Source organism: Melanotaenia boesemani, chromosome 20, assembly GCF_017639745.1.
Source record: "Melanotaenia boesemani isolate fMelBoe1 chromosome 20, fMelBoe1.pri, whole genome shotgun sequence".
Lineage (NCBI taxonomy): Eukaryota > Metazoa > Chordata > Actinopteri > Atheriniformes > Melanotaeniidae > Melanotaenia > Melanotaenia boesemani.
The window spans coordinates 17,952,205-17,975,450 of NC_055701.1; the positions used below are offsets into that span (position 1 = coordinate 17,952,205).

General features: G+C 37.5%; 3 protein-coding genes across 5 annotated transcripts; all 3 read left to right on the forward strand.

Annotated features, from left to right (window-relative positions):
- Positions 1 to 667: 667 nt before the first annotated feature.
- pttg1ipa (PTTG1 interacting protein a) lies at positions 668 to 5,928 on the forward strand. The gene is made up of 7 exons (XM_041971213.1): positions 668 to 919; positions 1,701 to 1,753; positions 2,084 to 2,192; positions 3,079 to 3,181; positions 3,557 to 3,622; positions 4,339 to 4,385; positions 5,257 to 5,928. Exons 1-7 carry the CDS (start codon positions 835 to 837, stop codon positions 5,292 to 5,294), a joined length of 501 nt encoding a protein of 166 aa, XP_041827147.1. The 5' UTR covers positions 668 to 834; the 3' UTR covers positions 5,295 to 5,928.
- A 3,429-nt stretch (positions 5,929 to 9,357) lies between these two features.
- Positions 9,358 to 13,995, forward strand: sumo3a (small ubiquitin like modifier 3a). The gene is made up of 4 exons (XM_041971215.1): positions 9,358 to 9,507; positions 10,753 to 10,881; positions 11,031 to 11,102; positions 11,345 to 13,995. The coding sequence occupies exons 1-4, from the start codon at positions 9,379 to 9,381 to the stop codon at positions 11,405 to 11,407; spliced, it is 393 nt and encodes a 130-aa protein (XP_041827149.1). The 5' UTR covers positions 9,358 to 9,378; the 3' UTR covers positions 11,408 to 13,995.
- Positions 13,996 to 15,413: 1,418 nt separating this feature from the next.
- LOC121630739 (thrombospondin-type laminin G domain and EAR repeat-containing protein-like) lies at positions 15,414 to 22,641 on the forward strand. Of its 3 annotated transcripts, none has more exons than XM_041971181.1 (14): positions 15,414 to 15,473; positions 15,603 to 15,769; positions 16,931 to 17,154; positions 17,389 to 17,735; positions 18,116 to 18,206; positions 18,310 to 18,466; positions 18,560 to 18,691; positions 18,776 to 18,846; positions 19,198 to 19,359; positions 19,448 to 19,655; positions 19,742 to 19,974; positions 21,403 to 21,581; positions 21,694 to 21,795; positions 22,155 to 22,641. In XM_041971181.1, exons 2-14 carry the CDS (start codon positions 15,691 to 15,693, stop codon positions 22,306 to 22,308), a joined length of 2,139 nt encoding a protein of 712 aa, XP_041827115.1. In that variant the 5' UTR covers positions 15,414 to 15,473; positions 15,603 to 15,690; the 3' UTR covers positions 22,309 to 22,641. The 3 variants fall into 3 exon arrangements, with proteins under 3 accessions (XP_041827115.1, XP_041827116.1, XP_041827117.1); XM_041971183.1 differs by having other exon boundaries at positions 15,446 to 15,473; positions 15,662 to 15,769; XM_041971182.1 differs by having other exon boundaries at positions 15,441 to 15,769.
- Positions 22,642 to 23,246: the final 605 nt, after the last annotated feature.

Here is a 23,246-nt window from a genome sequence, read left to right on the forward strand (position 1 = left end):
CAGGCGGCCTGAGTGGAGCCCGTTCTTATGTTATGCTTATTATCATCATTCTATCATAAATCATTGTGCTTGTTTGAAAAAAAAAAGATAGAGAAAGAGAGAGATATGTGTGTTTTTCTTTTTTATTTGTAACTGGCTTTACAAAGTTATGCTTTAATAAATTATTGAAAATTGTCCTCTATTAACAGTTCGTTTGTGCACTTGTTTTAACACACACACACACACACACACACAGGGCAGTATTTGAACCATGTCTTTTTACACAAGGAAAAATGTCATTTTTCATCCTGAGAAAGGGTCAGATATGTATTGATTTCATATTTATTCAATCTTAATATAAAAAAGGTAATTCCCTTCAAAATCTAGATCTCACAAGAACCTTATTTTCTCTCCTCATATCTCCCAATAATCTTATGACTCATGTCATGCAGTCATCTCGTGAGCCTGAGAGAGTTCAACCCTCTGCTTGGAACTAAATGCTACAAGACTGTAGAGCCCCATAAAAATGGCAGGCTACACCTTTAACAATGCAATAATAAGTTAATTATCGTAATGAAAAGCTGAAATATTAGCTGTTATGTCTTCGGATATGTCCAGTGGTGATGCATACCTAAAAAAGTATTCTCCAACTCGGCGTTCTCCGCTTTGTCTCCGGGGCGTAACGAGTGTGTGTCATAATTTGCGTCTAGTTCCTTGTCGGTACCTTAGTCTTTCCAGTTTGTCCTCGGTAGATCAAAACATTTCCTCCTAGAACGCTCTCATATGTTATTCAGACATCCTCAAAAATAGCTTTAAAAAGTCGGAGAAACTACTTCAGGTGTAAGAAATTGCTGGATGATGGCTTTTCGGATTTTATTCCCTGCTCTCTTTTTTGTCTTCGGTTTGGCAACAATTTTCGGCCAGACTACACCTGGGGGAGGTAGGAATGTGGAAGAGTGATTGTGATGTCTGACAACTTAAAGGCAGCTAAAAACAAAAAACAAAAAAAAACAAACTAAATCACTTCTCATTTTATTTTTAGTAACGTTAACTGCGTCAACTTTTTTTTAGGATAAAGAAATGACAGGTTATTCTAAATCTTTACCTTGTTATGTAATTGTAAATTTGAACAGAACTTTTCATTTTGTGAAATAAGGTATCACATATTAATTGGAAAAACATACAGTCTCTCATTCTGTTTTTAAAGCTATAGCCAAGTAGGAAAGTGTTTTTTTTTTTTTCGTAAGTGTCTTATCCTGGAACAATGAGGCCTTTTAGCTCCCTCTCAGCCTCTTTGGGTGTACAATTGTTTCAGAGGGGCGGGGGTCAGAAAGGTGCAGCAACAAACATAAATAACCACAGAAGGAGGTAGTTATTTTAGACTATACTTCTATTTTACAGATACATAGCTACATTAACACAAACCTAGCTTTTTTCCTGTGTGTGCTGAATATAATATGACTGGTCCAGACCCACAGTGTTTACTGGGCTCTTGTCGCCATAGAAAATATCCCAGCAGGGTTAAGTGGTTACTAAAAAAGGGTGCAAATCTAAGACATCATGTAATCTCTCCGTGGAGTTTTCAGCTAAGCTGTCCAGTATTAAAGTCACTTGTGCTTACCCGTTTGAGCAAATTGTTTGTAGATATTAATAAATTGTGTAAAATTAATTAACTCCTTTTACTTCCCCTCATATAACAAACTTTTTAAAATTTTCCACAGAATGTGAGACGAAAAATGGGACAAACTGTGAGGAATGTCTGAAAAATGTGACGGTAAGTCAGGGGAGGAAAAGCCGTTAAAATCTGTTCCGACTGGGCTTGTGCTGTGTGTGTGTATGTGTGTGTACGTGTGTTTTTGTGTGCATGCATGACAGTAAAAGAAATGTCACAGGTGGAGGAAATGTACCTGGAGTCTCCACCTCTATCGCAGCACCTGTTAGACTGGTTTGACAAGGAGCTGATCTGATGTCCCTTCCCAGCCCCCCTCCATGTTTTGTGTGTGTTTATCATGTAGTTCATCCAACAATAGGCCTGATTACTTCAGGGTGTATTGTTTGTTGAAATAAAAGGATCATTCTGTTAATTTTGGTTATTTCTTTACAGTGTTTGTGGTGCATCAAAACGAAGACATGTATAACATATCCAGTGCAGACCCTCCTTCCACCCCATGCACTCTGCCCACTGAATGATGCACGCTGGGGACTCTGCTGGAGTAAGAAGCAAACACACAAACACAGCTCATTACATCATATCCATGATAAATACACTGTGTAATATAAATTAGAGTTTTCAGTGTTAATTTTAATGAAAAGTTCTTCCTGAAAGTATTGTACTAAAGTACAGTTTTGAAGTACTAGTGTTAATGGTTACATACACAGTTGAGTCAAGCTTCAGCTAGTTTGACCTGGCCATTTAATTAGACCTTGTCTCTGTCCCAGCAAACATGCACAGGAGGGGAATGAGCTGCTGACTGGAGTATGTCCAGCACCACAATGTTATGGACTGTGTTTGGGGAAGAAAAATATTTAACACATTCTGCTGTTTTTTTTTTTTAGCTTTTTCTTTTTTTCTGTGGAAGATCATCGTACAGCCATATTTGTTGCACAGACATTTTTTTAGGTTACTTGAATGGTAACTCTTGCTAAATATCATTACCATTGTAAAAGCAGGTTTTTATTAAAGCAAAGCTATAATCTTAAAATGCTCTTTGTTGCCACAAGTTGACACGTAGTTGTAATTGGCTGTTTTCCTACTAACTACTAAAATTACAGTGATTGTTCATCTTTAATAGATGGAGATTGTCTATTTTAATGATCTGTTTGAGTTTGCTTTTAACGCGATGTCTCAAGTAGATTTACTGGCGACACTTTCTTATGATTATCAGAAACTATCTATCTATCTCTATATATATATATATAAAGAGTATATATACGCTGTATTTTTGTATTACAAATATCTCTTCATCTCTCCATAGTTTGAACTGATGCTACAGCACATAACACTGTTCTATACTTCTAGACAAGTGTTTTTGGGAAAAGCCTTATTTTTTTCATGACTGTCTTCATGTACAAAGAAGTGAGCTTTTCCACTTTCTGTAGTGAACTTCCAGACACTGATAATCACCATGGCAGTGATCGGTGGGGTTATCATCATTGCCCTGATGGTCTGCATGTTCTGCTGCTGCAAGTGTGAGAACTTTGGGTAAGTGTATAGCAGACCGACTCTGACACATTTCATTTGAAAGGAAATCACACACACAATGTGAATATAATTATAAAACCACTTTGGATACTAAATTTAAAGTGTACAGAATTTGAATGTGACTCATGGTAAAAGATAATACAGTTGTGTATCAGATTTTGTGGTTGATCTGGTTCCTGGGTTTTGAGTACCTTGATCCCAATTCAGCCCTATTAATTTCTGATTTAACATAGAGCCTCAAATGTGTGGTCAGCTTGGTTAGCTGTTGGCTTAAGTGTGGTTATTTTGGCCTGTCTGCACTTGAGACACACCTTGTGCATTTTCTCATGATCTCAATAAAACCTTGACTAACATTTTTTTCTGTGCATATTTAAGATCCAAAAGATTTGAGGCCAGGATGCAGAGACAAGACAATAAGTTGAAGACCAAGCAGGAAGAAAGGTGAGAATTAATATTAGACACAACTTTGAACGTTTAATAATGTAAACTGGTCTTTACAACACAAATATTTTTTTTATTTCTTCTGCTCACGAACATAGCAATATTTATAATAAAATAATTTTACTTTATACACTCTTACAGTAGTAAACAATTATAAATATGACATGTAAATGCAGTAATCCTCACAATAGGGCACATTTCATTATTCCTTTGTGCTACACTTTGTATGAGTTTCTTTAATACTCTAAGCAAGGGGTAGACAACTTTGGTCCTTGAGAGCCACAGTCTTGCAAGTTTTAGATGTTTCCCTGTTTCAACATACCTGATTCAAAAACAAGCAAAACTTGATAAGCTGTTGGATCTGTTTTATTTGCATCATGTGTTTTAGAGCAGGGAAAAAAATACAACCTGCTCTAAAGGACTGAAGTCGCCTACTACTGCTCTAAGCATAGAGTAATGGTAAAAAAATTTAGACATGTCCAAACGTTCAGCTGGTAGAGCAAATGTATCATGTTTGTTTTCTTTGACACCTGCTGTCCATGTTGCATTGCAAGTTATTATCTTGATTACTTTCACGTAAAGCACAATGTAATGGAGATGAAGAAAAATGCACACGTCACACTGTTATCAGCCCAAACTGGTTTATGGCCACATGACTTGTGGAAACAAGACACATAATTTGCGTCTGCATGACTCATGGGATTTTGTCTTTACAGGAGGGCTGAGATGAAACAGAAACATCAGGAAATCAGACAGAAATATGGTGAGTCTACTTTCTTGCTGACACACATGAATATGCTGTATATGGTGTAGTCATTTGTGTTTCTGTGGATGTAAGACTTTTAATTTAAAATTTTAATAAGATTAGGTTTTTATACTGGACAAAGACTTATTTGAAGAAAGACATACTTTGACATTATGGGAAATGTGCTTAATGGCCTTCTTGCTTTGAGTTGCATAAGAAAATTGACATTGTGTTAATGTTTATACAGTAAATGCAGGAATGATGTACTCCCTTTTTTAATGCAAATTATGTTTTACATTCAAAATGATATACTAAACTACTTGGTAACCATTACTGTTGCTATAGTGTGGATTTTCACAGCATCACACACTTATGAAACCTACATCATGCTGGTGTATCATAGCACATAGCTTAACCAACTAATGGTTTGACCGTTGAGACCCCCTGAAAGGAAACAACTGAGAAAAAGCTGATATTGTTGTGTATCATGTAAATTTGTATCAGACATAAGCAGGAAACGTAATTAAAATAGGTTTTAATCCAAGCAGGCGTGGCTGGTGTCTTGTAAGAAGACATTAGCTTGGTGTAGGTAGGTTATGTGTCAGTGTAGCATTATTGTATCCTCTCCCTCCCCCCTACAAAACTCAGCCTATTTTTCTGACTGTCCTGGATATCGTGCTGGATCCATTATTGAGCACAGTGTAAATCATGAGATGTCTGGTGGTTGGTGTTCCCTCCTGTTTGCAGTCTTGATGCTAACTGAACCATCTTGATGTTGTAGCTTCATCTTTAGCTTCCAAACACAGTCGTTTTGGTCCTCCTGTCTAATTCTAAGCAATAAAACCCAACAACTTATTGTACTGTGTACCTTTCTGTGTTTTTTCACTAGGTCTAAGTGGACAAAATCCATACTCCAGATTTGCATGAGATCAGTGAGCTCGGATATACCACAGACACAGCCGACTATCCACAGCCTGTCTTCAGGTTGGGAGAATATATATGACATAATAATGAATGTAAACTATACTGAAATCATTCTGCAGATTAACACTTTTCACTTAATGTAAGCTGTTTAGTAATGACCCAAGAGGCTGGGACCAGAGGTTGTAATCTTCTCCAAAGCTACAGCCATCTATGCTGTGGCACAATCTACTCATACTATTAATTATGTCTAATTTAATTCTGCAGAATGGGGAGATGTTAGTTTGGTAGCTGAACAACTCTTTCCTTTTAGAAAATCTATTTTAACTAAACATTTTCAGATTGTTTTTACTTCTTAATTGCTGCTGGTTTTAGAGACGAACAAAAGATTTAAAACTTTTCTTTTGTATATTGTAAAATTCTTGTTTCAAACTTCTGAAGGTGTTTTGTTTTATTGCTGCATTTTAAACTAACAGAATTTCCTTTTTAACACTGTCTAACATTATTTGCTAAATATATTCATACATCCATGTGAAAGCTTCATCCTTGATGGATATATAAAGTAATAAATTAAATTTCACCTAAATATGTTGTTGCACATGTACCCAGTGAAGATGCATAATAAAGCCTTGAGACTAAATATTGTGTCCATCAGTGGCTCTGAACTTCTGCTGTATGTTGTATACAAGAAAGAAAGAAAGAAAGAATTAAGAAAGAGTTCTATATTTCTGGAAAAAGAAATCTATCCCTACATCCCTGTCCTTAAGTAGGACGGGATATTTAACAGCAATAATAAAGGCAAAAAAAAAAGGGGGGGTTGTAATGTTTTTGTAGGCCTTTTTCTTTATTAGAAATAACTCATAATCAAGAGTCCAAGTCTTGTTCCACGGGGCTATAGCAGGTGAAGAATTATCCACCATGTTAAATATAAAACATTTTTGCAGCATTCTTCTCTGGACAATCAGCCCCAGTAGCTCCAAATCAGTCCATCGCACAGAGCTACAACTTCTGGATCAGTTTAAGTCTGACTCTGGTACTGCTGCCTCAACAGATGACTGCTAAGCAGATTGCTCTTTCTGGGACATCTTGGTGCAAACTTTGAAGAATCTCAGCTTCCTTAAGAAGCTGAGTCTGCTGATCTTTCTTGTAAATGGTTTCTGTGTTGCATTTCGAGCCTAATCGATTGTCCAGTTGAACTTCCAGCTTTGTAATCCTCTAGAACAGGGGTGCCAAAACTTTTTACCTCCAAGGACCTACATGAAAATGGACCAGTTAGCTGTGGGCCAAACACAGCAGTTTTTAGGGTGAAACACAAATAAATATAAATCATATTTCTTTTAATTATTGTTTTAATTATTGTTATTTTCCATTGCTGCAAATAACACTCTACAATCACCAATATGGCAAAATAACAATAAAGGTATAGTTAGAAGGACAACAAACAAAAATTGTAGGCACTAAATTTTAATCAAATACAGTGCAAAATGTCATCAGCAACAAACAATGCATGTTCTACAAGGCAAGTTGCTAACACTAGTGGCACACGCAAAGCTGATCTTTAGACATGTTAGGTTGCACCTGACTCACTGACAAGGTGAGTATGTCATTGAGGTGTGGTGTGAGTCAAACTTTCAAGTGTGACATACTCGAAATAGTTTTTTATCTAATTTATCTACCCTAGAAACTCCACCCCTTTTTTCAAAATGCAAACAGAGTTGTGCTTGCCCTAGTTACCCAGAAAGTTTATGAAAGTTATTTCTAACCATATTAAATTATATTTCTATTTAAATTTCAATCATGGTTTAACACAGGAAGTTTTATGAATTGCCTGGTGTCTACCAGGCTTGTCTCCAAATTCACTGTGTATATTTTACCATGCTTGTAATCTCTGTCTCTACATCGATGGAGTCTTTCTCATTTTTTTTCTGGAGCCCTCTGGTTAACTGAGGGTGTTTCTGATTGTAAATTACCATAAATAGTATGGACATGATGGCTTGGAAACAGGGGCTGAGCTAGGGGGGTGACCAGGGTGGCACTGGCCACCTCTGGAATCAGATTGGACACACCGGGTCTCAGGCGCCACTTTAGGTAATTGACAGGTCATTGAAGGAAGAGGACAGAAATAAATTTCCACACTTGCATGAATCACTAGTGTCACTACACCAACTTGATGTAAATTTTAAAGTAGTTTCCTAATTAGTAATCATTTTTAAAAAATTTACATTGGGCTGCACTTTTCATTTTTTTTGGCCCTGTGTTAGTACAACTGTTAATGTTATCTAAGGTTATTAACCTGATATTAGCATGAAGCTACACAGCAGTGCAGGGTATTAAGGGCCTCACGTCAGCTCAGTTAGTTCACATTTAGACTACAACCTCAACCCCACTCATTGTCTCTCCCTCCACATCACGGTATAAACTATAAAGAATGCTCAAAGAGTATCTCAGTATCCACATTACTTAGTGCTGACTGAGCTGGAGCTACATGATCTGATTTAATTTAAACAGGACGCCAGCAAAGCTAGTTGCTGATTTTAAAGTAAGATGTAGCATTAAAATGTGGAGAAATATAGCCTGAAACCCACTTAGCTTAACTCTTCCACTCATCAGAATGAGTTAGAAAGATTTGTCCAGCCCATTGGCACAACTCAGCACTGAATGAGCTGAATGCACTTAAACCCAAGATGATATTGTGTGCGTGTGTAATAAAATTGTGATCTCGTAATTAAACAAACGACTATTGTAGGGAGGGGATGGGGAAAAAATGCACTGCCTCTAGCACTACACGACAGCACCTGTTCTTACACCCAGATGTAAGCTGCTTTGGAGAAAAACATCTGCTAAATGACTGTAGAATAATTTTGTACACAAACATATAAAAATCAAGAGAAAATGAGATGTTTCCAACTTTTTTTTAAGGAGAAAGGACACAGATCAGGCTGAGACAGATCAGCCCCATTGAATCCAGTCTACCACCATCACCAGACAGTAAACCAGAGCTGCTACGTGAAAAAGTCATTGGTCCCCCTACTAACACATCAAGTTCCGCAAAACACCCCCCAAAACAACCAACTTACCTTTCTATGGACCTTTTTGAGCTTTTTGTAAATAGTTCTGTTTGAGTGTGTTTGTTAGAGAAACAAAATAATTTTCTGCCTTAGTATATGCCCCCCTGCGAAAGCCTTAAGCTGGATTTATACTCGCATGACATCTTTGAACGGTAGGTTCAGGGCAGAACCACACAAGTTCAAGCTCCAGAGAAGCATCAAAAGAAGCTCCACTAATCCAGAAACACAAAATCAAATTGACCAATCACAGTGGTAGACTTCCTGCAAACAGGAGTGCATGTCCGATCTGAAAAAGCATACAGTGGTGATGCCACAACCGGCCTTATGCAGATGCCACACAAGTACTATAAATCCAGCTTTACTCACCCTCTGCCTCTGCCCCCCACTTGAAAAAAGTGTATACAAAACTGCTAATTATTTGTGCATATATTCCTGGCATATGCATGCTTTATATATATGGGTGTGTGTGTGTGTGTGTGTGTGTGTGTGTGTGTGTGTGTGTGTGTGTGTGTGTGTACTTTAGGCCTAAATTTTATTTAAAAAACTGAATTTTGAACATTTACTGTAAAAAGTTGATAAATAAATGCTTAGATCTGTATCTTGTCTAAATTAAGGTCATAACACTCATTTTAGTGGCTGCCCAAATTTGGCTACATTTCTCAGTTCTCTTGGAAAACTGTCCAAAAGTGATCTAAGCTGATAGCAGTTACTGATTAGAGCTGACCTATTCAAATAAACCCATGTCAGAACAAAAGTGTCCTCAACACATACCTTCTATTTACCTACTTGAATTTAATTATATGTTCAGCTATTTCTTATTTCAAACATTTCTATAATTTTGTATGTTATGTGCATGCAGATACACTGTAGGAACTTTGGAGTTACCTGCATTGCTTCCTTGCTTCGCGTGATCGAGTATTTTGCATTGATGCGCGTCCCCGCATCCGCGCTCCCGCGGCAGAAAAAAAAAAGAAAAACACGTGGCCTTCTCTGACCAATCATTTATTTGTAACAGCGGTCCTATGCGCGTACCCGTCAGCTGGGGAGAAGAGAGGACAGAAGGCGGCAGGAAGACAAATAAAGCCCCAAAATACACGATTGCGAAAGTCCTAACACAAAACACCGCAGAAATGTCAGAGGAAAAGCCAAAGGTAAGCTGTTGAGACCTAAATAACTGTTTATTTGTAATGATAATTGAGTCCAGCTCTTGCAAAACCGTTTCTCAGATGTGCAGTGTAAAATGGCCTGGTTTGCACGTTTCTCGTATTCGGCGCAGTGTTTGTTTCGCAAATGAATGAGTTCCCGCACACACTTCCTTACCTTTAAATACGCTTAACGCCGCCCAGCATCAACGAAAATAAGCAATATTTTTCCTACTAATTTGGCAATTTGAAAGTTGTTTGCAGAACTGCCAATTACGCCATGATTGTCATTTGCGGATTTTTTTTCCTTTGTCGAATCGGGGCCACGCTACACCCGCAACGCAGCAAATGCCGCAGCGGCAAAAGTGCGCAAATGAGAGTGACGCACTCATTTTTAATCGTACGTGGACACAATATTTGTTCTTAATTTATTCCGGTGCTCGTTTGACCACACCACGACCAAACAAAGCTGATAACAGCATTAACCGGCAGCTAACTCCACATCAGTCCTGAAGGGCTAGCGTGCAATCCACCTAGTACCCGTGCTAATCATGCTAACGTTAGCATCTGTGTCTGACCAAAGCGCGAAAATTTGAGACATTCTTACTTAATCAAGTCGTTTACATTAAGCTAATGTAACCGTGCCCCCTACCCCATTTCAATTTTAAAAACGATTTTCGTATGTAATACTACATATTATCTATATATGTTAATATATTTCAGTAATGGATTAGTGGCTGATTACAAAACAGAAGTTAAAATAAAAAAGATTAAATAAACACACCCATGCTGAAATTATGACCATCCATCTGTTATTGTTGGTACCCTGTAACCATAGGAAAATGTTTGATCTCATCTAAAAGAGCAGGGAGTCGTTTTTTGGCAATACATTAAAATATGATTGCATATTTATGCTATTGCTTTACAGCTTCAACGCTACACTAAGTGGGTCACAGAACCTGACAGGCCAGGTTTGGTCTGACCTCAAGCAAAATTTGTAGTTGTATTTTTTTCCTACCCAGCATAAGCATAATAGGGCCATTGATGTTTAACAACTTTATAGTGGTGTCTTGCCTTATCTGAAATTAGTTTAAGTTACAAGCTGTGTGAAGCATTTGTAGGGACATATATTTTTCATCTAGAAACACCATGCTAACTGATATGAGTATAGGCTTCTCACTATAGTGTTGTTATTTATTATTGTAATTAAAAACCTGCTGATTTATGCAGTGTTAAACATGTTTGCCTCTGCAGGAAGGAGTAAAGACTGAGAACGATCACATCAACCTTAAGGTTGCAGGGCAAGATGGGTCAGTGGTCCAGTTCAAAATCAAAAGACACACGCCGCTCAGCAAACTAATGAAGGCATATTGTGAACGGCAGGTGAGCTAAAAGCCTGAGTGGCTGCTCTTATTAAATTCCTCATATAGGATTTGTTTAAGTGTTCAATAGTCCCACTAAGCAGTTTTATATTTCTGTTCTTCCAGTAAATGTTTGAACATGGGTTTATTTTCATTTCTCTTCATATGCAGGGTCTCTCAATAAGGCAGATCAGGTTCAGGTTTGATGGCCAGCCCATTAATGAGACGGATACACCTGCACAGGTAGGATTTAGGATTTAGTGTCTGTAAACCTCATGAAAACACTTTTCTAAACAGCATTACAAAAGTGCCTTTTTTAAAAAAAAAAAAAAAAAAAAAAACACTGATTGCATACATTTTCACACACATTCATGTAGTGAATTTTTAAATCCCTTCCTAGACATCATATATCATCCCTACATAATTTTGCCTTCTTAATAATTTATATTTGCTAAATGGGTTATATGATCTCATGTCTTTTTCAGCTGGAGATGGAAGATGAAGACACCATAGATGTTTTCCAGCAGCAGACAGGCGGGCGCTGCTAAGCCCTACCCATCTCATTGACGGCCACCTTCAGGCTACGCCCTCAACCATGCTCACTGTCTCTCCCTCCCCATCACTCCTCTCAGTTTATAATTATTATTATTATTATTATTATTTTTTCAGTTTGAAGATGTCCATCATGTTTTTTTTTTTTTTTTTTTTTTTTTTTTTTTTTGCCAGGTGTGTAGGAGGGGCTCCTCAGCTGTTAATGTGGGATCTAAAGCTGTATTTATACTTGTGCATCGTCTGCTTAAGGTCGGTTACGTTGTCGCCGTCATAGGCGCTGCATAGGTCCGCGGAGGCTTGACACACACCTGGTCTAACTTTCTTTGTTTGCTTCCACAAGCTCATGAAAACACTGCACCATGTTGGACACCATTGTCTTACTCGTAAAGTAAACAGGAAATACCCGTTGACTTTACGCGTACCCCCTACGCTCGAGTGTGAGAGCACACTTCACCAGCGTCAGCTTTGTCGTAACAGACCTTGCGCAGACGCCACATGAGTATAAATCCAGCTTAAGGACTGAACTTTTGCGTGTTGACGGTCTTTCTGCTGGCCATTCAGGGCAATCTTTTCCTTTTTGCCCTGCAGGCTGTAATTGGACCAACAGTTCATCACCGCTCCTCATGGTTTAGCGCTGCTTCTGATTCACTGTCCAGTGAAAGCCTAGGATTCAGTAGTTTGTCATGTTTTCATCTATTAGGGTATGAAGCTCTGCAAGTTTGTGTCCAGGAGTCACAATCCATGTGCATGAAAATATTTTGAAGTGGAAGCACTGTCTGAACTAAACACGTATTTGCCATTTCACTTTGCTTTCTTGATTTTTTTTTTATTTTTATTTTCTTTTTGTCTAAATGAAGTTTGTCATGTATTTTAATTCTCTGCATTTTAGATGCTTTTGCATTGTTTTTTGTACTTTGCCTCCTGTTTTAAGAACTTAATGCCCACAGAACTTGTGAATTTATTTTCTTTCTTGTACAGAAGTATCAGAATGTGTGTTGGATTAAAAATTGTTGGGCTTGGACCAATAATCCAAAGACAGAACGTCAGCTTCTTTGATGTACATCTCTCTAAGAGCTAACTGCAAGTTTAAAACTGTCTCATTTTAAGGTGAATTGCACCAGTGTTGTTCCTTTCCTCTTCCACAGCTAATAATTCAGAAAGATTGTGGTCGGCTGTGAGGCAGATGGCTCCTTGTTCAGACAGATATGCTTGTTTAGGAGATAAAATTAGAACATTGAGGTACATTCTTAGTTGGACTGGGTTGACGTTTTCTGTGTAAGGATAGTCCATTGAGGCATAGTAAGTAACATCCCCACTCTGTAATGATGACTTAGGCAGTGAGTTGTCCTTAAAGTTGTTTCTCAGTGCTGTTTTGGGGTCCGCTGATCTTTCTGTTCGGATGGACTGCTGTTTAAACTGGCGCTAGATGGGCTCTGAAGGTGAGCAGCTACGAGTTTGAGCAAGTATAACCAACAAAACCGGAATGTTGATGTAAGCACGCATTAGACACTTCTCACTCGTATTTCCACTGATAAAATATTGTTTTCTCGTGTTTTATTTAAAACGTGCTGCAGTGTTAAAGTGGAGATATCTCGGTAGTTATGAGTGTCTTTGCTAATTTACAATTTGGAGAAAGGTGTGTGTATTTTGTTGCATATCAGGAGAACAGGGAGGTCAGCCAATAAAAATTGGGAGATGCGTGTTCTTTATATGTAGGTCAAAGTTGGCTTTATTTTACCTTTTTAGGACATGACACAAACTTTTTATTTTCAGTTCAGTCAGGGTGAACTTGCTGCTGAAGCAGCTAATTCTTGAGCTGAAAACTTGCAAAATACAAGCAAAATTAGGGGAGTTATATCCTGATGGTTGTTAAATTTGTTAAATCATGTGAAAGCGGCTGCACCTGTCTTTTTAGACACCAGCTAATCAGTTGAGTGCTGTTAACGGGTTAAGAATTCAGTAAATCCACACTTACCAAATAGTACAACAGAAGTTGTACAGCTGGAAACATGTTCCTCAGTCTTTTTAGACAGATGCAGTCCTTTTCCCACTTATATATGAACCTGTCTTCATTCATGTTTTTCAGCTGTATTTTTGTATGCATTCTATATAATAGTCGAGTTAATGCCAGTATCCAGACATTTTTTGTAATGAATATATATACCTGCCTTCTGCCATTACAACCGCTCATTTTGTGGTTCACTTTGACCAATGGGACACTTTATCGGACGCCCCGACTCTCATCCTTCTTCAGTCATTAACAAACATCTGTCATACTTGTGTGGTACAGAGATGTTAAATCTATGCGCCACAGGCCTCTGCACGAACAAATCACAGGTAATGGTTGTGATTTCAGCTTTCCTTACATAAAATAAGAGCACAGTTATCAATGCCAACAGCCTTCCACCTACATTGTAAGAACTGAATTAGCTGGACAGCGGTGTTTTTGGCATTCAGCTTAACTTCACTATAATGTATGAAGAACGGGTTCCAGGTCTCGTCATGTTATTTGTTTCTCTACTGATTTGTACATTATTTGTGGTCTTTTACTACTGTATACAATAAATATAGTTTGGTACTCAGATTTGCTGTTGGATACTTCCTTATTTTTGTGTACTTTTAAAGCAGGTCAATGCAGAAGTGTTTGTTTTGTGTAAAAAAATACTCCTAACCTTACTTCAACCAGTCCCCTAGTGTTAGGGGACTGTTAGTTTTGAAGAACCTAAAAGGACAGATGAGGCACATTTTGTGCTACTGAACATGATCTATAAAACTTGGATAAGTTAAATTAAACCCTGTTAATGCCTGGTTGGAATATACAGAATCACATTTGTTTGGGTTTTAAAACGTAATTTTACTTTATGCTGAGATTAATACACAAGTACATTGAGTGCTAGTTGATGCACAAATGTTAAATAACCGTTAGATGGCGCCACTGAGCCATATTAATCACTTGTAAAGCAAAAGAAAAAAATCTTAATTTCTAACAGAAATAAATGCACTGAAAGCCAAACCATGATGTAGAAAAAAGGCTATATATGCAAAGATAAATGGATAACTAGCTCTGTGTCAGTTTGTAACAAAAGATGAATACATTTAATGAAACAGGACGAAGCAATGGTTGCACCCAGCAGGACTGAACAGTGGTAAGAATGATGAATCAAACCTGGGATAAGGAAAAGCTTGCATGAGTGGACAATCTACAAAGATTTTTTTCTGCACCTAAAAAGGAGTTTAACGCCCACTCACTACCGTGTCTGACAGGAAGAATGGTTGATGAATGGATAAAGAAAATGGAGTACAAAGTTTATATCTCGCATTGTGATCTGTGTGCAGTCTATGATCTTCTTGTGTGTAATGAAGATAGGCAGAGTGTATTTGCCTTGTAAATATGCTGGTTGGTGAGTGGGAGGACCTGGCGCAAGCTGAAATGCACCTTGTATAAAACTATAGTCTATAGCCTTTTAAAGATAATTCTATGAACGTAAATGTGTTGAGGGACTGTGCATTTATAACTTCTTAAGACTGCTTAGTGGATTTAAAACAAATAACCGAGTCTGTTTATTATTTAAGTTCACTTTGAGAATTAATAAGATTTCCAGTAAGTTATATTAACAGAAGTTACAGGAAAACATTTAGACTGGGACACATACTTTGTTCTCAGGTAATATATTGATAATAAAAGTCATCTCAAATCCATCCAGTCCATACTGGACCAAAGGTCACATGTCTTTTGATGTTGGTTTTTGGTTTATTTTCAGTAATAATAATAAAATGACTTAGTGTTCGCTTTTTGATAGACATTTTCTACACAGTTGCAGGCTGTGTCTGCCTGCCAATCTGCCAGTCTCAGTGTTGTAAGCAAAATGGAGCAGCCCCTCTGGCAGATCTGTGTCGTCTGATTTGTGGTGAAGGAGGATGACTGACAGCCTGGTTAGTGATTTGCATGGCTCCGATGTTTAAAAGGAGCTGTAGGTGCAGGATTCTCCTCTCAGATGAGCAGATTTCTCAAGCACAGATGGAGTTCTTTCCACTTCTGATACTAATGGACACATGAATCAAGTAGGTAGCCAGAAAAAAAAAAACTTTGATTTTGTTTTCTCACCAAGTTTGTTGACTTTGTTTTTTTCTTTGGGAAATTTTCACTGGAATCAATATGAAGAAGTTTTGTTGTGTTTTCTCTTGAGATAGAGAGAAAGAGAGCAGTACATTGTAATTGCAAAATATCTTCAACATGGAAACATTCCTAGTTGCTGGCGACTGAAACAGACTTCCCACGATGTCAGCGCTGATTATTGCACTTCTACTGGGTTTCTGGGTCTCCAGCACAACTACCAACACGTGGAGACAATGTACAGGTATAAAATTATTTAATTCATTTTCATTTCTGGTCCTCAGTTTGACGATCTATTGCTTCAGCTCAGTTCAACACAAGTGATGTACAGTTTGAATTGTTTATGGTTCCATCTAAAACCTAGAAAGCCCCTCCAGCTAAAATTCTTTAGGTTAATTTTAACTGTCTGCATCTGCTCAGTGGGAGTGCTTGTGTGTATATGTGTGTACCATAATAAAGTACATTAACATCCACAAGCAAGTACAAGCATTGGATGTGGTTCAGAATCCATGACAATACTCTACACATCAGAGAGGGTGTAGGGGGAATGTTTATGTGGCATTTCATTAACCTTGGGGTATCTCTTTTCCAGTGGTCTCATTTTCCAGACTATGATATATTAAAAAAGAACCCCACCCACATTTCATTAAATTCCACCACATCCTGGGGCTATTTCTCACACACCGTAATGCAGTGAAGGGGGAATTTAATGCATTTATTATAATTTATAGATTGTGGTTCAAAATTTTTTTAATTGTGTCCCCTTAAAAAAAAAAAACAAAGCTACACTGAAGTAGAACTTATGATGGAAGATTAATTCATTCCACACTGACACATAAAATGACAAAGGTTTTATATTGCACAAAGATATTTTAGAAAAAAATATGTATGATCAGAAAAATGTATTATGCATGCTACTTAACAATACATGATGTGTAAAAATTATTGAGGCACAAATAATCCAAAAAGTTTCAGCTCTAGTTATCAATACAAATGAATATTTTCATCTTTTGTAAGCCATTGTTTTTAATAACATTTTCCTACATTTGCATACATCTGCAAAAAACCCCTTTAATAAAAGCTATCAAATAATTGTAATACATTGCTCTAAAGTAAGTTGTCATGAGAGAGTAGAAATTGTAATAAGAAATATGAAAATGCATAAAAGTGTAAACATAGGTAAAGTAAAAAATACCTCAAAATTGTAATTATACTTCCTCCTGAAATAAGATGTTTCCCTCCTCCAGAAACTTGGGGGGATTGAAATTATCTTATTCTTTGTTTATCATTCCTTTAACCCTCCTTTTTTATTTTGCAACCTGTTTGGTGGTTTCTAACCCTGAAGTCAGCAGCAACTGGTCTTTAGTGTGGAATGTACAGTCATTAATATTCTTATTTACCTCAGATTTGGTTCCCCTGGATCTGCTGTCTTTTGTTCTGGAGAGGGACACCTCCAAGCTTGCGCCTGGGCTGCGTTTGAAGCAAGCCGCTGGGGTGAAGGGTGTTAAGTTTCTGAGCCCTGATACTTCCATGAGCTTTCCCTCCTCGCAGCTTCTGGCAAACTGTGACCTCTTCCCCAAAGAGTTCTCTTTTGTTCTGACATTAAAAATCACTCACATTCCTCCCAAGGTGAGCATCTGTCAGGAACAACAGCTGGAGTGTGATGCAAGTAGAAATATTAGTGGAATGGTGGCAGAATCATTAAAGTTAATCCATACAGTGATGTTTTTGTTCAGTGTAATTTACTGTATGACAGAGGCAGCTTTTGCCTTCAAAATATTTTGGATAAAAACTGCACTATTTCATTAAATATACTTATGTTACTTATATAGTACATTTTAAAGTTGTTTTTCTTTGTCACAGAGAAATGAATATGTCCTTTCATTGCTGGAACCAAACAATGAAAAGAAAAGTTCATCTGAGGAGAAGAAAAACATTTTTGGAAGAAAAGAAGAGAAGAGTTTAGTTACAGGAGATCAGCAGAAGAAGAAGATTCAAGTCAAAAGCAATGAGGAACCTGGACGGATCATCCTAGGGCTGAAGATGTCACAGAAACATCTGCACTTCCTTGTTAAAGGTCATGGGGAGGCTGTGGAGTCCTGGGTGTTTCGAGGCATCCAGCTAGATGATAACCGGTGGCACACTCTTGTTTTGGCTGTTGGTCAGGATCGTGTGAGGCTCACAGTGGACTGCAGCTCACCTCTAGAAATGTGAGTTGATCTTGACTTTTTCTTTCTATCCCCTGATCTCTGTCTGCCTATCAAATCTTCCTTTTTCCTTAAGGCGTAGTATATCTTTCACCATAATAAAATGCTACTGCTCCAAATCTACTTGCACCCTGCAGTCATATTTCAGTAGCTTGACAGTAAGTGATAGATGATTTGTAGTGGAAACTCCCCTCTGGCATGCAGAAGGGTGCAAAATCTATAGCAATTACAGATGTACTACAATTCATGGCTCATGTTCTTGTGATTCTGTCTTATAAACTGAAAAGAGAAAACCGAATTTAATTAGAGAGAATTTAACAAATTTACAGAAGAAAAACAACTTATCTCAGCTATTAAAAATAATTATATTTTACTGCAAACAGTGTTCCCTCCAGGCCTTTCCCCTCAGACCTCAACTTTCAGGGATCCAGATTCCACATTGGCAGTCGGGGGAGATGGAAAGGCTTGTTTTCAGTAAGTTGCATTTGCATATGAAACTGTGATAAAATTCCTGACAATTATGCTGTCACCTCAAACCACTTGTTAATGAATGTCTCATGTACTGCCCCATGTCCAGGGTCTGCTGCGACAGCTGGTTCTGGTGCCAGGCTCAGATGCTACACATCAAATCTGCCCCTCGGCTTACCCCCAACTAGCGACTTTGTCGGTGCCACCTCTGCTTTTAGATCTGCCTATCAGACCAAGGAAAGATGATAGACAAATGATCTCCTATGGTAATTTGCACATTTGATTCATGAAGATTTAAATGGAATCAAAACAAGAAATGAACTGTTTTACTATTTTGTATCATTAAAACAATCTTTTAGAAAATGAGGAGCGAGTGTCAGTGGGCTTGGAGAAGTTGTGCTCAGAGTTGCTACAAGGCCAGCTGTGGTTTAATCCGCTCAAGAAGGGTCTCTACCTCTGTGATGGTTCACAGTGGATCACTGTGTTGGAGGGTGAGAAAAAGAAAAAACACATGAGTAGATTTTTTTTTTCTTGTTTGTGTGCAAAGTGACAAAATCATCTTTCCATTCACACAGATCATAAAAGGTTGGACTATGTGTGGGAACATCAGGTCCTCACCACCAGCTCAGAGACTCATGATATAGAGGTAATCATACACCTTTGTGTTTGTGTTGTGTCCATAGTGCTATTATTCTGTTGGTGTTTTGTGATATTGAAGCCAAGGATAGAAGTGTAACCATGCAATTGTTTTCTTGTGGAAAATAAAAAAAGACTGTTTTACTCTTTCACACCTAAAAATAAGAAATTCGTCCTAATAATCATCCTTTCTCTAGAGCTCAACAGCCATAGATATGTAGTCTTTGGCAAACTATTGTGTGAAAAGAATCTCATATAAAACAGGCTTTACACAAAACACTTACTTATATGTAAACATGTTAATCTAAATTATCTTCATTTTCGATATACTGTCACAATGGGGCTTTTTTCTGTTCTCCAGGTGTTCCAGGTACCTGGCGTTGGACTCATGGCTGCTATGGCGCACCGGTCCTCATCCTCTGGCTCAGCTGTGTATCTATGGACCCACTCAGGTTTCCAGCTCTACCAGAATATTAGCACATATCGGGCTCTGGCTTGGAGACATTTCAACTTGGGCAAGAAGGTATAAATATTTCTTGTAAAAGTCACTTATTTCTTATTAGAAGCTCTAACTGAACCCATATTCCACTTGTTTTATTGTTTTATTGCAGATATATCTTGTGGTATCTAATTCTGGGGCCAGAGCAGATAAGCAATTTAATAAAGACTCAGCAGCAGAATTTTCAGTGATTTACAAGTGGAGCAAACGAAGAAAAAAGTTTGTGCGGTTTCAGACTCTGCAGACCTACTGTGCACAAGACTGGGAGGCTTTTAACATCAATCAAAATGCTTATCTTGCTGTAGCCAATCACAGACGAGGTTAAATAACACATTACCTCCGTTATTATTATCTTATCATCTTATTATTATCTTATCATTATCTCTCTTACTGGTTTATATTTCAGGAAACCATAATCACACTATAAACAGTGTGATATACAAGTGGAACAAATCAACAAAATCTTTCGAGGTCCACCAGATGCTACTAACTTCAGGGGCATATGACTGGGAGTTCTTCACAGTTGGACCATACCATTTCTTGGTAGTTGCAAATGCATTTGATGGAGTGACCACTTCTGTTGACTCTGTCATCTATGTTTGGGTTAATGGAAGCTTCCAGGTGTTCCAGACAATCAAGGTATGTGGTGAGAATACATTTGCGTAGAAAGAGATGTAAATTACTTTGAGAGTACCATATCCTGTTTGCGTTTCCTTAAAAAAACGTGCACCTTACTGTACATTACTAATCTGAAAGATGGGTTTTATACTTAATAGCACCTTAATTTAGCACATGATTTCCATACCATTCATCTTCTCACCAGCTGGGCTTTGATTTCCTCTGATGAGATCTATATCTCTGAGATGAGTATGAAACACCATATTGTCTGTACAGGCATAACGAAGGGCATACAAAGATAAAAGGGAAAAGAGATGGGAAGTGTGTTCATTCATTCAAGGCAGGACCAAAAATAGGCTGTGTGGTTTGGCATGATTTGCTTGAGAGATGGCAGTGCTTTGTAAATGATAGTGAAAACATTCTTTAACTCTTGCCACATTTGATGTGTGTGTGTGTGTTTGCTGACACATTGATAGCCACGTGACAAAACAGGGAGAGATGTGTGATTAAGGGGAACTCCACCACAGATGTAAGGATTCACAAGAACACCTTGGGGCCTATTGGAAATAAATTACTTGAATTCATCTAAGACGAGTGAGACTGCAGGCGTTTGACACCTTTTGGCCACATGAGCTGTGAAGTTCAATGATGCAATGTCAAGTTTCTTCACCTACAGGATAACTACAAGAAGACTTGTGCAGACATAATTGGTTCCAGACATACCAGACTAGCTTTTGACATTTAATCAGCTGTATGTCTACATAAGCAGTATTCACACAACCCTATTGACACAATCTTGATGTGTAAGTTCAAAAGAGTAAATGTAAACTCAGTTTAGTTCAATTTATTTAATCAATTTATCAGGAAACCACTCATAAACAATTCTGTGTTGATTTTCAGTGACCCTTCCCTTTAAGAGGAAAAATGGATCTAAATGGTATCTCTACATGACGCTTCTGTCATATTGATTATTAACCCTCTTTTTAAAATTCACTTAAAACCTTTCATCTTGCCTTTTTGATGCAAATGTCAGTGGCTCAGGACACAATCTGTTGTTGTGTCTTTGGGCAAGACAATTCACCCTCCTTGCCACCAGTTTTGGTATCACTTGTGTATGAATGTGTGTGAATGTTCGGTGGTGGTTGGACAGGCCATCGGTGTGGATTTGCTGCCATATTTCTGTCAATCTGCCCCAGGATAGATGTGGCAACACATGTAGTTTACCACCACCAAGTATGAATGAAGAGTGAATGAATAATAGATCCAATGTAGCTATAAAGCGCAATATAAATCATTATCCATTATTAACTGGGCCTGCTTACTTTGTTAATTCCTGCTTCAGTGCCTGACAGAGTTTTACCTGTAACAACTAATTTGCTTTGACTTTTTGCTTGAGAGATAAAGAACTTAATTGATAATTTAGGGTTTTGTTTCTTTCTGTCAATGCAGACATTCTGTGCCACAGATTGGGAAATGTTCCAGATTGGCAAGAGAGTGTTTTTGGTTGTTGCTAATGGACACAGACTTCCTGGTAATGGACCAAGTCAGTACACCATCAACTCAACGATCTATGAACTGGACATAAGTGCACAGCTGTTTGTCCGATTCCAAGATATTATCACCTACAGGTATATATATATGCAATCACAAGATACACAAGCACAGACTGTAAGAACATTTTTGTGTTTAAAGATACTTGCTGAAATTTCAATAACTACCTGCCTTCCTCTTTCTCTCCAGTGCTGTGGATTGGGAGTTCTTTAGCCTCGGGGAGGAATATTTTCTAGTTGTCGCTAACTCCTACAACGGAGAATCCTATTCTCTCAACAGCATTCTGTACAGGTATTCAACTTTTCAGCAACTCACCTCCTCGTGTAAAATCTTTCATCAATCCTTACTGCCATGTGGTACCTGTCGTGAAACCATTTTGGAGACGTACAAGTACACTGCTGTGATGTAGATGCATTTCTTACCAAAAGCCAGACAAGTTACAGCATTCTATCACTTTTTATATGTAAATAACTAATGACTGGCATGTTATCTATTGATTAGCAGGTTTAATGATGTTCATTGTTTTTATTATTTTATTGCACAGCACTTTAGGACAGCTGGGGTTGTAGTGAATGTGCTGTACAAATGAAACTGATATTGACATAGTAAACAGTTCACTGATGCGATTCCTCTTTTGTGTTTGTTTGTAGGTGGCAGGGATATGAAGGATTTGTTCCCATTCACTGGCTCCCAACGATTGGGTGCAGTGACTGGGAGTTTTTCAGCATTAAAGGAGAATCATATCTGATCTACTCTAGTGCCAAAGCACATCTCTCTAAAGTTTTCAAGCTGAAAACCTACTAGAGAGGAAGTGTGCAAGTGCCTTTGTCTACTTGGTTTGTGTGTGATTCATCATGTTCATGTATATATTTATCTTTTTCGGCATACCCTACATGTCTCCACAAAGTGCCTATAAGTTCTATGGTAAACAACTGATGTAGCTCATTTTTACATAAACATAACATGGAAATGCAGTGGGCAGTCTGAGAGAAATAATTATAATTGAGCCTCTGTAAAATTGCTATCTTTCTGTAAGAGTGTTTACCATTGGAATTGCATTTAATGGTTTGTTAATTAACAAGCATACTGCTACCATTTGTCTGACTGGATGAACTATATAAGAAAAGTGACAGTAAATTATTGACATTTTTATTAAACTATAATTGATAAGTCTATGTTGAAAACATGGTTGCCATTGCATTTTAATACTCCAGCTTTGTTCATTTAGTATTTTTGGCTAATCGGTTACCTTTTAAAACATGTTGGTTACCTTTTATAGCAGCAGACATATATATATATATATATATATATATATATATATATATATATATATATATATATATATATATATATATATATATATATATATATATTATCATTATTATTATTATTATTATTATTATTATTATTTTTTTGTTTTGCACATAGCTTAGCACCAAGCTAGAGGTATATAATTGCCTAAACAAAATCAGAACAAAAACTAACCACAGCCATGTTGGCTCTTTTAAAAAACAGCATGTCCCACAATGCCTTTGTAAATTCAAAGAAAAGACTTGGCGCAAATGAAGTTTCTTTACAGAAGTGACGATTGCTGGAGGAAAAACTGTAGCTTTAAAGGTTTTATTTATAGAAATATCACGAAGTCATAGTAAATTACAGTCATATCAGCGGCCAAGTAATAACATATTTACTTTTCTCCGTTTTAAGTTTACGCCATGACTGAGCGAGATACTACAAGTACC